Source organism: Pteropus vampyrus, unplaced genomic scaffold, assembly GCF_000151845.1.
Source record: "Pteropus vampyrus isolate Shadow unplaced genomic scaffold, Pvam_2.0 Scaffold340, whole genome shotgun sequence".
NCBI classification, from domain to species: domain Eukaryota; kingdom Metazoa; phylum Chordata; class Mammalia; order Chiroptera; family Pteropodidae; genus Pteropus; species Pteropus vampyrus.
In genome coordinates, this window is record NW_011889121.1 from 1158623 (window position 1) to 1172959 (window position 14337).

Consider the following 14337-nt stretch of genomic DNA (forward strand, 5'->3'; position numbering starts at 1 on the left):
TATTTAAAGAATTTTTCTACATAATCCTACATAATTTCACTCTATCTTCACAACAGTACTGCTGAGTAGGCTGGGACAGGTATTATCATTGATCTAATTACTGATCTAATTTCCGAGCTAAAAAAAAACCTGAGACTTAGAAATTTTATGTGACTTGCCCAAAGACACAACTATTATGAGTCATATCCAGAGTCTAAATTAAAGTCTTTTAAGTTCAAATCCAGTGCTTTGCCAATCTCTCTAGCCTACTGCTTTTCACAACTACATAATACAGGCTCAGTGACTAGGAAAAAATATTACTAATATTTTAATTATATGTGAGTTTCTTGCCACACACTTTCATACATGACTGGTTTAAAATTCAGTATGCACATTCTTTTCTATGACCAAGTAATATTCTATTGTATATATGTACCACATCTTCTTTATCCAATCATCTATTTGTGGGCACTTAGATTGCTTCCATATTTTGGCTATTTTAAATAGTGCTGCAATGAAATGAACATAAGGGTGCATATATCTTTTTGAATTAGTGACCATTTGCAACATGGATGGACCTAGAGGTTATTATGCTGAGTGAAATAAGTCAGACAGAGAAAGACAAATACCATACAATCTCACTAATATGTGGAAGCTAAAGAACAAAATAAATGAACAAACAAAACAGAAACAGATTCACAGATACAGAGAACGAACTGAGTATTGACAGATTGGGGGGAGGGGTTGGGGTCGAGTGAAAAAGAGGACAGAATTAAGAAGTATAAATTGGGGGAAAAAAGTATAAATCGGTAGTTACGAAATAGTCACGGGTTGTAAAGTACAGCATAAGGAATATAGTCAATAATATTGTAATAACCATGTATAGTGCAAGATGGGTAGTAGACTAAATGGAGGGATCACTTTGTAAATTATATTAATGTCTAACCACTATGCTGTACACTTGAAACTAATATAAAATAATATAGAATGTCAAATATAACTGAAAAATAAAAAAATATGGCAAAAAATAAATAAAATTAGACTAGCCTAAAAAATTCAGTATGCATAAATCTAGATCAAATATCTTCATGCTAAAAAATATATCTTTATGCTATTATATATGCATATATTGGTAGAATTCACATGTCTTGATTTAACTCAATGAATTAGGATATAATATATAAGAGGCTACCTTTGTTTCCTTTTTCAGCCTGGCATTGACAGATTAACATTGCTCTGTGCTATTTGATCACAGAGTCCACATCTGGATTTACCAGATGTACACTGAGTGCCTACTAAGTGCTAGATATTGTTTCAGGAGTTATAGATACAGTAGTAAACAAGGAAAACAAGATATTATTATTTTTCTTGCAGTTATATGCATGATGGGTGTTGGTCTCCACAGGGGACATGTCAGAAGGAGAAGATGTTTCATTTACCAACCACTGCGAATAGTGAAATTGTACCTTTTGCTGTTGCTGACTCAGTGTCACCATCTTAATAAATATAGCACCACATTTAAATGCATGCGTATGTGTTCTTAGATTTTCAAAACCCTGCACTATTGTTTTCATATTTTGGGAAGGCGAAAATAACAGCTTTAAGAAGTTTTAACTAATACAAATGACCTCAAGTCTCAAACCCATTGTAATTTGGTTTACAGAAGAGCATGCAATTTTCATTTATAAGAAAAAAAAAGAATTATAGAAACCCATTAGTAGCTGTTGTGACATCAGCTGTTGGGGAGCAGATCTATCTTAAAATTGAAAGAGAGAAATTGGAGTACCAAAGATACAAACTTCAGGTCATTTTCACTCTCTGGAAATTGTCTTTATCTGACAGATGAAGGCGACACCCTATATAAATCTAATTCTTATCCTCTTTATGTCCCATCCAACTACTAGGCACTACATTAATGACACATCAAATTGGGAAGAGTGTTCAATCAAAAGGGATTAAAGTAGTTATTAATTAGATTTTTCTGAGCTTCTAAAGACATTTTTAAAAGTTATTTTTTGTGGCTCTATAGTAAGTGGCCTTTTTAAATTTTTCTTCGTGGCTTACAGTCCACATGTGAAAAACACTTCCTAAATACAACTATTTATTTTGGCTAAAACATTCTCCATGAGATGATGCATTGTCTTTGAATAAATAACAAATCAGTAATTATATATCACAGATCAAAAAGTGACATAACAATTGGTCAAAGAATAGCGTGAATAGTTCATGAATAGAAGAAAAATCTCCCCAACTTAATTGCATCCTCGAAATTTCTACCAGCCTCATGAATTGTAAGTTGTATTGTGGAAGTTTCAGACTTCCACAATTTATAGGGTGGGGATTATCAAAATAGCCTTGCTGGGAGAATGGAAAGAGTAGGAGTAAGTTCTTTAAGTACATTTTAGCAGAGATGGGAGTAAATTGCAACATGGGGGTCAGAGTAGGACAACTGCTGGGCCTGATAAAATAATGGCAGAGAGGAGAGAATAAACAATTTCCTATAAAAGAGAGACATGTATAAAATATAAAGGAAAACTGTACCAAAATATATAAATATGAACTAAGCATAACTGTAATGCAGTAAATACCTATAATCTGTTCACTATGAGAGAGATGAAAAATGAAGTACTATAGAAATGATTTAAGTAGGATTTAAATTACGGTGAATAGATTAATATTTGTAAAGTAATTCACAAAGATACATAGCAAATCAAACAAATAAATCCCAAATCATTAAAGCAATTGGAGAAATTATATTTATCACTGAATAAATGTATTAGTTGAAAAACTTGAATTTTCCTTAGAGAAATCACTAAATGATTACATTATTCAAATTGTTATTTATAGTCCGAAAGATCACATCTTACGATGTTAATATTAATAAAAGTCATATTTTTCATTGCAACAAACTATTCTATTAGAAAATGTACGTAGAATTTAAAAAGTATGTATAATCAAATTTTGCTCTGACATTTTATATGATCCATGATCATTTAATTTAGAATAATTGCAATATCTCTTTGTAGAAATATTATTACATCTGTGAAAAATCTAACCCTCTATCTAGCATATCCCTGTACTGCAATGTACTCAGAAAGTCATTGTTTTATTTTCCTTTGGAGTTGTACATATAGTGCCTTCTTCCATTATCTAATTTCCCCAATACCAGAATAGATGAAGTCAGTTTGCACAGTTTCGTCCTCACTCAAGTAATTGGTATTATTAAATTTGTGCTTAAAGGGAGTGAAATACACTCCAAAAGAAAAAGCTTTTGGCTGGGTGCTATGATTTTCATTGCCATTACTTGTGCCCCTGCTTCAAGGCAAGACATGAGGATGAGAGATAAAAATACAATGAGAAGAAATCTTATATCTCTGAAGGGACCATCTGCCAAGTTCACAGGACATCTAAATTCTCCTAACAGCCCCAAATCTGTAGAGAATGGGTCTTTATACACCAATGCTCAAGTTTCCATATGAATACAGAAATAAATCTATCTCCACTTCAAAAACATTTCCAGAATCTAAAAATCTCTCCTTACCACCCTAGTTCAAGTCATTGGCATCTCTTCTCCAACTGTTCTCCTTGCTTTTACTCTTGATTCACTACAGTTCTACTCTTGACCAGTGTTATACTTTAAAAATATAAATCAGATTGTGTCACTTATCTCTTTAAAAACCTACAATGGCTCCTATCTCACTCACAGTGAAAGGCAGTCTTTACTACGGTCCACCAGGCCCTCCAAAATCTGGGCCCCCACAGCCCCTTTGATCTCATGCCCTACTACCTTCCCCAACTCATTCTGCTCCAGCCACACTGGATTTCCTGCTGTTCTCTTCTCTGATCACGTTAAGCATGCTCCCAACATGCACGCCTTTGCATTGAGTATTTACTATGTCCAGAAAGCAAAGCTGACTCTCTTACCTTCTTCAAATCTTTGTTCCAATGTCCTTTCCACTATATTTAAAATTGCAACCCCACCTCTTGCCATTCCGAATACTCCCGCCACTTTAGTAGTCCTATGTCCCTTTCCCCACTCTCTATTTTCTTTTCAGAAGATGTTTCATTTTTAAATATACAAGATTTACTTATTTATTGTTTGTTGGCTTATATTTTTGTCCTATTACGATAATAAAAGCTGTATGAGGGGAGAGACCATTGGTTTTGCTTACTATTTTTTAAGCACTTACAGCAATGTCTGGTACATAGTAAGAGCTTAATAAATATTTTTAAATGAATGAGTCCTTACTCTTTAGATTAGGAGTTTACCCTAACAGTTCCTTTCAGGTCTCAAGGGCCATGCATAAAAGTTGAACCAAAGACTGAACTACTTTGCCTTAAAATTTCTGTCTTTATAAGCTCACAGAAAGCTCTCCCCAGTGCCACTGAGGTTGAACAATGGCTGCCTTTATTTCTTGATCCTATCTAAACTCCATATTGAGCTCACGTATCCTGTCAACATCTGAGCTTTCTTCATATGTCCATACTTGTTGTCACCCTCTTGGCTACCAAAAATACAAAATGTTTTAACCATCTCAACCAGAGCATTTGCATTATCATTTAGATAAGACAACCGAAGTGATACATATCTGATTTCTTTCCTTTTCTTTTCTTCTTCAACCTTTTCCCCCCTTCCTTTTCTTCCCTCCCTCTTTTCTTCTTTCTTCATTCCTTCCTTTTATGAAATTCTTTTTTTTTTTTTTTTAATCTGGCCTGGCCTAAGTTAGAATTAGGACTAGGACATTATCCTAGAATACAGACCTCAGTATTCTACCATGGTCTGCCAAAATTGACCCTTGCTATGCTCAACATAGCCCCCAAGAAACAGCCTCATGACAGAGCAGTATAGCATAGTGGTTGACAGCACAGATCATGAGCTACTTTGTTTGGGTTCAAATCCTTGCTTCACCAATACTAGTTGTGTCGACTTTGTTAAGTTACTTTCTATTTCTTCAGTTTCTTCATCTACAAAAATGGAGATAATAATTTGAGATACTTCATAGAGTTGTGGGAAAGATTAAGTGAATTCATATAGGTACATTTTTGAAGAATGTCTAAACACTGTATAAAAGTTGGTTCTCAATACCTTTAGGTAAAATCTAGTTGTCATCCTTAATCTAAATCATACTCTAATTTTTGCCCTAGAAGTTTACCTTTATCAATGCCACAACCTAATTGAACAAATAAGGTACCCCTTAGTGAGGGAGCAGCACTGTCACTGGGGAATTCCACATCAAGTTGCATGGAGTATTTTCCAGGATTTATGTTGGCAAGTGTTGAATAAACAGTACGAAGCCATTATTTCTTTCAAAATTCTCCTAGGTTGGGTTCTCCTAGAAAGAGTTCCTAAGAGTAGAATGTGCATGGAAGTGATTTCCTTGACAAAGATGCTAGGAAGCACTGGTAAGGGAGTGGAGAGGTTAAGAAGGAAGCTAGGAAAGAGTATAATATGAGGAAGGTGTACTGTGTACAATAAGGTCTCAATCCTGAGTTCCCAGTCCTTGACAGGCATGTTGCATACACTCTGACCGGAACTTCTGGTCAGAGTATACAACATGCTTCAAATTTACCCCAAATGAAGATGTGAATGAGCACTGGTATTTACCAACTGAGAGCCATCTGGCATTGGTTGAGATTTATTGGGAGATGTAAGGAGGCAGAGCCTTAATCCCCTGCAATTCATGGGCTTTGGGGACTAGAGAGCCCTAAGGCAGAGTCCCAGGAACTTGCAGATAGCAGATGCTAGTCAGAGTGCAGGGAATGTACACTGAGGAAGGAGTATGGGTGATGTCCCAAGAGTATCTCATACACCAGTGAACTGAAGCTTTCAGTAAAATCAAGAATATGGAGGCATTATGATAAAACCTTCCTATGGGGCCTCTAATGAATCATTTCTACTTTCATAACAAAAGTTTAAATATTTAAAGCTCTCAGGGGCACAACTTTTGGAAATATGAAACTTCTGCTGCTAAAACTGTCAATGTTTATACTTTATTATTTTTATTTTTTAAATGTTTTTATTCTGATAAGCACATTTAACATGAGATCTACCCTTTTAAATAAATCTTAACTGTACAACACATTCCTATTACTATAGGCACAATGGTGTCCAGCAGATCTCTAGAACATATTTGCCTTGCATAGTTTAAATTTTATAACATTGAATAGCTACTACCCATTTCCCCCTATCCTCATCCCCTGGAAACAGCCATACTACTCTGTTTAATGTTTATAATTTCATATGAAATACTCTAAAGCAAGATTTGATGATTTAACATAGTAACTACATTTTATCAAATTATATTGACAATTGACTTTTTTCTTAAAAATATTGATCAAAACTTTCAAAAAAATTAATTCTTTCAAAATTATTGTACTATCATTTATGTAATAAATGTTTTTAACTTTTTACATATAGAGAATTACAAATAATTGATTCACAATGCTAGTACTGGCTTTGATACAAGAATAAATGTTACTTAGGTATATGCTTCTCATTTATCACTAGTTGTGCCTTTGCTAGTGTATTAGCTATTTAGTGCAGATTTTCATGTGCAAATGGGTGTTTATCTGCTTAGTCCTTGTCAAAATGATTAGGTAGCCTTCCGATTCAATACATCTATGAAAATCGCATGTGCTATATTGTTATAGTTTGTTCAGAAAACAGTTATTTTAGCTTCCCACATGTTATTTGTGTTGAATTGCACTTGTAAGGAATATGTATACTAATCCACAGTAATATCTATTATACTTCTATAATTTAATTCATGCAACTCTGTCAGGAATAAAATCAACCACAATTTAATTTCAAACCTTCCCAACCAGCAGCAGCTATACAATTTATGTGCTCCTTTTCTATTTTTACTACTGGATAATGACAAAGATGAATGCCTTTAAAAAGAAATACATATTCATTGAAAAGACTGAGATCAAAACTATCCCCCCTTCAAAAAGCCCATGAAGTTAGGAAGCCCTTTGGCCTACTACAGGAGGTTTGTTGGGAGTGAGATGGAACAATGCCCAAAACTACATCTAATGAGGACCCAATAATCCAGTTAAATTAAACCTGCAACACCTTTTTACAAACCATAATAATCAATGCCATCACAATTGATGTCAGCTATAATATTATTAAATATATTTTGAAGAATAAATGATTAGCTATGAGCATAGCCAGGGGTCCATCATACTGAGTGTGCCAGGTTAAAATGTATGAAGACAAAAATATTCAATTGGCAACTTAATGAGTTTTAAGGTCACTGCTCTCCTGACCCATATGTTCGTGAACATGAAAAGAAATGAATATTAGCTCATTAGCAGTGATTTACATGTTGAATGACAATGATGAACTTACAAACATCACTGTCATGAGAAACTGTTAATGTGAATAATGATAAAAATACTGGCATGTCTCCTTTATCAATTGATTGGATTTCTTTTCCTCGCTGTGCTCACCAGCGATTTGACTCTTACTTCAAAGAAAATAAAAAATAGCACCATAGTGAAATTGATGGGGTAGTTCCATAGAGCCATGCATCTCTTATTCTACTTTAGTAATTTTTATAGCTTATTTGATATAATGTAAGACATAAAACTCAAGTCACTCAAGATATTGCAACTTTGATTTCCAAAACAAACAAATGGCTTTATCTATTTGTATACTTATGTAGATAAATGTGTGATACAGGATGAGCTTTCAAGAAATCATTTAGAGTATAAAATATTTTGGCTAATAGGTGCTGAGAGCATACTTATCTTTTGTATATAATTTTATGCTACTTGCATTAGAAAATACCAAGCTCTGGCTATAATATTTTGAGTGCAAAATGTATGATCATGAAAATTATCTTGAGAGACACACTATTATATACAATTTTTTGATGCTATGGTCATCTATCTTCAGACACTTTTCTCTAAATTTCAAAGCCTATTTCCTCATCATGTTTTGTCTTAGTTTGAAATTCAGAACTGGTAGTGGGTTATTTGAAAACAACTAGATTTGGTTGGTAGCCTTTATCTGGTAATTTTAAAGAAAATACTTTATTGCTTTCTATTCAATTAGATTTCATATAATGTTGAATTGATACTGACATTTGAAATTGAATATGTATAAGTGGAAAATAAAAAAAAAACTAAAACAATATATAATAGATATAATATAAAACTTCATCTAATTTCCTTTTTTATGGGAGAAGAAAGAAAAGTAATGTATCAGTTGGGAATAAATCATACCTCTAATAAAGCTTGTTTTATGGAGAGTCCTACCCTGAATATATGTCAAACCATTATTTGGGGGTATTCCTTTGTTTTAGGAGGTCTCTCAACATTAAATATTATAAAATATCTTCTCTAAATTATGTCTCTCTTTCTACCCCAGATTTCTAAAGCTAACCATCCTATAAAGTGTTTTAAGAATTTCATGTGCAAGTGAAATTGCCTTCACTTTATACATTTAAGTCAACTGTTGTAATACCACCAATGATCAATGTGATCATCTTGTAAAATCTAAATGAAAGTGTGTTGCTTTTACCTTCAGAGATTCCTCTTGTTTAAAGAGATCTTCAAAATCTTTAGCACAGAGGTCAGGAGCATTAAGAAGTTGTTCCACTTCTGATAGAGCTTGTGAGACATGAGTGATCTCAGTCAGATAAGTAGAAGGCACATAAGAAATTTCCAAAGGCATGTCTTCGGTCATCACCATCACTGATTCTTCATGGACAGTGTGCTGGTATAAATACACAAAAAAATAATTCTTTTAGCTTCCTAATAATGAAAATACCTCTACTGAGTTTATATAGATTCCAGTTTATAGCTGACAGAGGGCTGAAAGTAAATAAAAAAATACATGATAAGTCTAGTAAAAAGGTTATTTATATACACCCTCTTCTTCCAAAAAGCATTAGACACTTTTATAATAAAAGATATATACAAATTAGCACCGTAAATATAAGAATGAAAAACCAAGAATTATAAGGTCACAAGAGGGGTAGTTTTATCCTAAGAAAAGGATAACTTTTACAACTGGTTTTTTAAAATGTAATTTTAACCTTCCTGGAATACTCAGTATGGGGTAGGATGAGGAGGTCTACATCTGTGGTGTTCATACCAAAAGAATCTTTGCTATACTTTTTTCTATTAATCCCAATTGAGGTACAAGAGAGGCAAAGGGTTTGTGGCTGATATGTACCTTACTATTAAGCAACCCTCTCCTCCAAATTCCAGACATCAGGTCCTCTCTTTGATGTTAGGTTCTTGCTAAGTTAAGCTGCTAATTAAGTTACTAGATGATCAGTACTGAGGGTGGAATTCACATTTTGGTAGGAACTCCAGAAAGCCCTAGAGTTCTAAGACAGCATCAGTCTCTCCTGCTGTATCTCTGTACTTACCTATCTGGCATTCAAGTGATAGACCTGATGGGCATTTAAAGCTCAGAGTCCTTTTGGACCTGGCCAGTAGTGCCTTCTTCCCTATTCTTTGTAAGACCAAGAAATAGATACTATTTGACACACAAATTCAAAAAGATAGATGATCTTTGCTCCCTTCTGTCTACACTATAAGCAGCAAAACTCTTGTATTTGAAATTAGTTTCCCAGTAACTTTGTTTTGAATTGATCAACTGCCACCTGCCTGTTGATGGGGTCAGCTGAGAGTTCCAGTAGCAGGGTCTCTAGGGGGAGTTGTGACTATAAGCATACTAACAAAGCCATTTATTACTGCACAGACTTGATGACAAGACCATCTTAATTTTTGCAGTAATATAAATGGAGTTTAGGAACCCAGACGGAAGCCACATGAAGATGGGTAAAATTACAAGCTAGTCCATTTATGCTTTCCTTTTAATTTCTCAGGTCCGGGATTCTTGTGCTCAATTCTTATATAATATAAAAGTGAAATAGTTCTAACTCAGATGTCTCATCTACTCATGGCACTGTAAATTCATAGGATTACACAAATTAGCTTAAATTACACAATGATACTTTTTACAAACTTTGATTTAATGTGCATATCTTGACCAAATACATGACACATCTTCCTTTGTGATCAATGTAACAATGATAATCTACATGCACTTCTAATTTTCCACTTAAAATAATATTAGAATTTTGGGCTACAGTTTAATAATCATAGATTTAACCATAGATTTTTAAATAAAAATTCTCGATCTCTTCATCTCAAACCAATCATTTCACCAATTTAAAAATAAAGAAATAAATTAGCAGGCTATTTGAATTTGCAATTTCTACTGACACATTAGGTTTCACACTAACCAATAGACTTAACAACACAAGTCAAGCAAATTTACTGTGACTTTCACATTTTTCTTTAGACTGGTGAATATTGTTCTTAGTTAAAATTTCCAAGTTAATAAATTTGTCTTATTTGCATCAGTTGCTTCAATTTCAGAAGGAAAAATAGGTCTACAATTATCTGAAACAAGATTATTTCCTATATTATTTTTATAGCATAATTATCTTTCTTTTTAATTACATATATTTTATACCTGTATGTTTTTAAAGAATAGTGTTTTTTGTTATTAGGGACAGAATTGAGTAGAAGAAAAATAGTAGTTTCTCTTTCTCATATGTATATGTGTGTGTGTGTGTGTGTGTGTGTGTGTGTGTGTGTGTGTGTATGTATTTTTGTTTAACAAAAAGGATTGTTTTAAAGTGGGACATATTTTCAAAATATTTAGAAAATATATGAGTTTCATTTAAAAAAAAATCAGTGAGTTCCAAAAGGTTTTGATATCTGTTATCATCCTCTTAAAAGGAAAATGATTCTAAGTTCTTTATGTCTTCTTTCTGTTTCCTTTTAACATGTAGTTTTCTAGCTCTTCATTACCTACATTTGGGATGCTCTCAGCTGTCTTGAATTCATATCAGTGCCACAGAAATATAATAATTATGGATTGTAGATGGCAAGGAACTTAATTGAACAGTTAAATACAATAAAGAGGTATTAAAAATAAACTCATATTGGACTATTGCCTTGGACTTAATTTCCTGAAGTACAAATTAAAACCCAAATTTCCAATTCTTTGGTGTTTGTGGCTAATGATATTTCATTTTGCATTGAGGAACTTTATATAAAAGTGAGATTTTTAAAAAATAAGTAACTCTGGAGTGCTGTGTCTGAGAAGTAAGATTCGGCATCAGCCGCAAGACTAAACCAGGGCTGTAAGATCTAGAGCACATGGTCCTCTGGCTTCTCATTTGTTGAGTTTTACACTACTTGATTATATATGTCATTAATTGGTTCTTTTATTGCATATTGATTCATGTACTTCTTTTCCTCATATTCAAGGAATATGCATGTCAATAGAAAAAATATTTTTCCTATATTTTCAAGGAAATCTCTTTTAGGGTAATGTTATATGACATTTATTTTTAATTAAATTTATTGGGGTGACACTGGTTAATAACATTATATAGGTTTCAAGTGTACAATTCTATAATACATCATCTGTATATCGCATTGTGTTTGCCACTTCATGTGAAATCTCCTTCTGTCACCATATATTTGACCTTCCTTATCTTTACCTACCTCCTCCCCTTTCCCTCTGGTAACCACTAAACTGTTGTCTGTGTCTATGAGTTTTTATTTGTCTTGTTCATTTTTTGCTTTCAGTTTTATATCCTGCATAATTGATAAAAGAGATGAAGAATGAAATAGCGAGCTTAGGAAATAGACGTGATCAGATGGAGGACAGAATTAGTGATGTTGAAGGCAGAAATCTTGACATGATGCAGATGGAAAAAGAGAAAGATTAGAGTGGTATCTATTCAAATCTAGAATTTTTCAAATAATTAAAATTTTGTATCTGGTTCTAAAAACCATTTTTGCTTTTCATTTTCTTAAAGATAAAGTCTTTACTAACCTGATGGTAATATCTTTCAAAGAATCATTAGCCAGTGTATTGCTGGTAAGGTATATCTATTTATATGCGCATTGTGATTATTTTCAGGACTATGATAGCTAAGTCTTAGAGCAATGGGTGTCAATTCAAGGAAATACATAGTCTAATTATGCCATATTCTATTCACTTCATGCTCAGACATGGCATGATGAGATTCCCCAACCCATTTAGAAATATTAATACTTACTGGTTAATGAAAGCAAACAAAGAGATAGAAAGGTATATTCTATCACTTTAGAGAATATCTTGAGAAAAATTGCAATATTTGCTGTCCTAAACTATTAATAAATGAATTATCTTCTATTTTTTCTTTTGCACAATAAGTTAAATTAGAATGCCTATAATTCCTAAGTGACTTCTGGTTACCATTACCTGTGGGTATGGACTCAGCTGTATTTTCTAAGTTAAAAGGTTAATATCACACATACTATACATTTAATAAAGACTTATCTATTGGAAGATTTAGCTCCTCCTATCATTATGATATTTAGTATCCAGTCATCATAGATAGGAAAAATTAAGTGGTACATATCAGCTGAATAGAAAAACCTAAGGAATAATCCTATGAATCTTTATGAAAAATAGAAATATTTCAAAATAACTTTTTGACATCATTGGGAAACTGTCATTTTCTAGAAAACTCAGTTTCATAAATTTTGAATATTCTCATTTATTATAAAGTTTTAATAGATTTTTATATACAGATATATACAAATAGATTTTTATACTGAGAAATATATCATAATTTTCATATATAATATACTGCTAAAATTTAATTAAGAGAGTCAGACAATTGGAGATTTCATTTACTATCCACTTCTAAAAATATGTCATTCCTTTTGGCACAGTCATGCAGGTCTATAATAAATAAACTATATCCATTGAATGACTTGTAGTTTGGCTTAATAAAAATTTCAGACAGCTATTTAAAAATCAGTGTAATTGGAATTATCATGTTCATTTTCTCTTCTTTATGTAAAATCCATGCACTCATATTCAGATTTTGACTTTTCATTTGAATTTCATTAACTCTGCCTTGAATAATTATATCCTTCTGAATTCTAATGTGTACAAATGCCATCTAACCTTTTGAAAATCAACTTGCTTTTGTTAATGTTCTTTACTACCTTATATCATTATAGATTTTCATGCATCATTAGCAAGGAAGTGTTCTAGCCATACTAATTTATTTTATTTCTCTGTTCATATTCCCTTCTAATGACATATACCCAAAAGAATACACTATCCTCATTTTCTGGGAATGAAAATCAAAAGATGTGAAAGAAAGCCTCAAAGTACCTATTTATATTAAGAAATAAAAGACTCAATTGATGCTTAAAAAGGATTATTATAAGACAAAACTACTATTTGTAATACTTAAAGTTAAGATAAAAACAATTTTGAGATTTTGAACTATGTAAATAGATATAGGTATCAGTCATAAATTATTTCCAAAATAATTTTGCTTTTTGGGGAAACTTTAGTTATCACATTCTTTTTATTACTTAAAATTTGTTTCTTGAAGGGCTACATAACCACATGAAATGAAGGCAATCCTGTTTTGAAATAAATGGTGCATTATATCTAAGTTTTTAAAACAAAATGTCTTTCTCCATGATTGAAAGGACTTCTCTCTCTTCAATATAAAAGTTTCAGATGGGTTGTGATTACTGGCACATTTATGAGTTATGAGAAGAAAGAAACTGAAGAAGGAAAATATGCTATATGCCATATTATTATGATGTATTCCTTAAAACTACCTCTATATCTAGTATAAATATGGTATATAAAAGATATGTCAATGCCTTCAAAGTCTAACTGACAAAAGCAGACTGGTTTCCAGACAAAAAAGTAACATAGTGATGGAGCCTTTTTTTTTTTCTTATTTTACTCTAGTTAGTAATAGAAAAGATGTGCCAAACCTTCAAAATAAAACAATTATTTGTTAATGATTTAAAGTAAGCCACACTATGAAAATCTGTTAATTTATATCAGATTATCTTTCTTTGAAAGGACATTCTTAAATATTATTTAAAAATAATAATACAATGGCATGTAAATCCTAAATAGGATTATAGGCTTTGTATAGCTTCTGATGGGTCATAAGTGACATGGAAAAGGGTAAGGCTTAAGTTATCTTACTCATGTATATCTCTCTCCGAGTCATACAAGTCTTCAGAGAGAAACATTTAAGTTTCCTTCTAGGGACCATTGCAGTAAGGCCAGTTTAGGCTATTTTTATTTATTTCTTGATCACTTCTAGTAATTATAAGCCTAAAAAGGCAAATCAAATAAGAACATTTGGCAAAAAAAAAAAAATACTGCATTAATCCATAGAGAGAATAAAAGACCCAAATAACAAAGCATATAAAAAGAATATGACACACGTGAGATAGATATGGGTTACTCTTTCCTGTTCACTGTTTTGCAATACTAGCAGT

The 14337-nt window shown here is 32.4% G+C and overlaps 1 protein-coding gene across 2 annotated transcripts in view; it reads right to left on the reverse strand.

The window, feature by feature from the left end:
* The window catches only part of DMD (dystrophin), a 2089898-nt gene that overhangs the window by 1130690 nt on the left and 944871 nt on the right, over positions 1-14337 (reverse strand). For both annotated transcript variants that reach the window (XM_011378471.2, XM_011378473.2), the window contains exon 42: positions 8510-8704. In XM_011378471.2, the coding sequence (XP_011376773.1) occupies positions 8510-8704 (195 nt within the window). The remainder of the gene's footprint in view (positions 1-8509; positions 8705-14337) is intronic.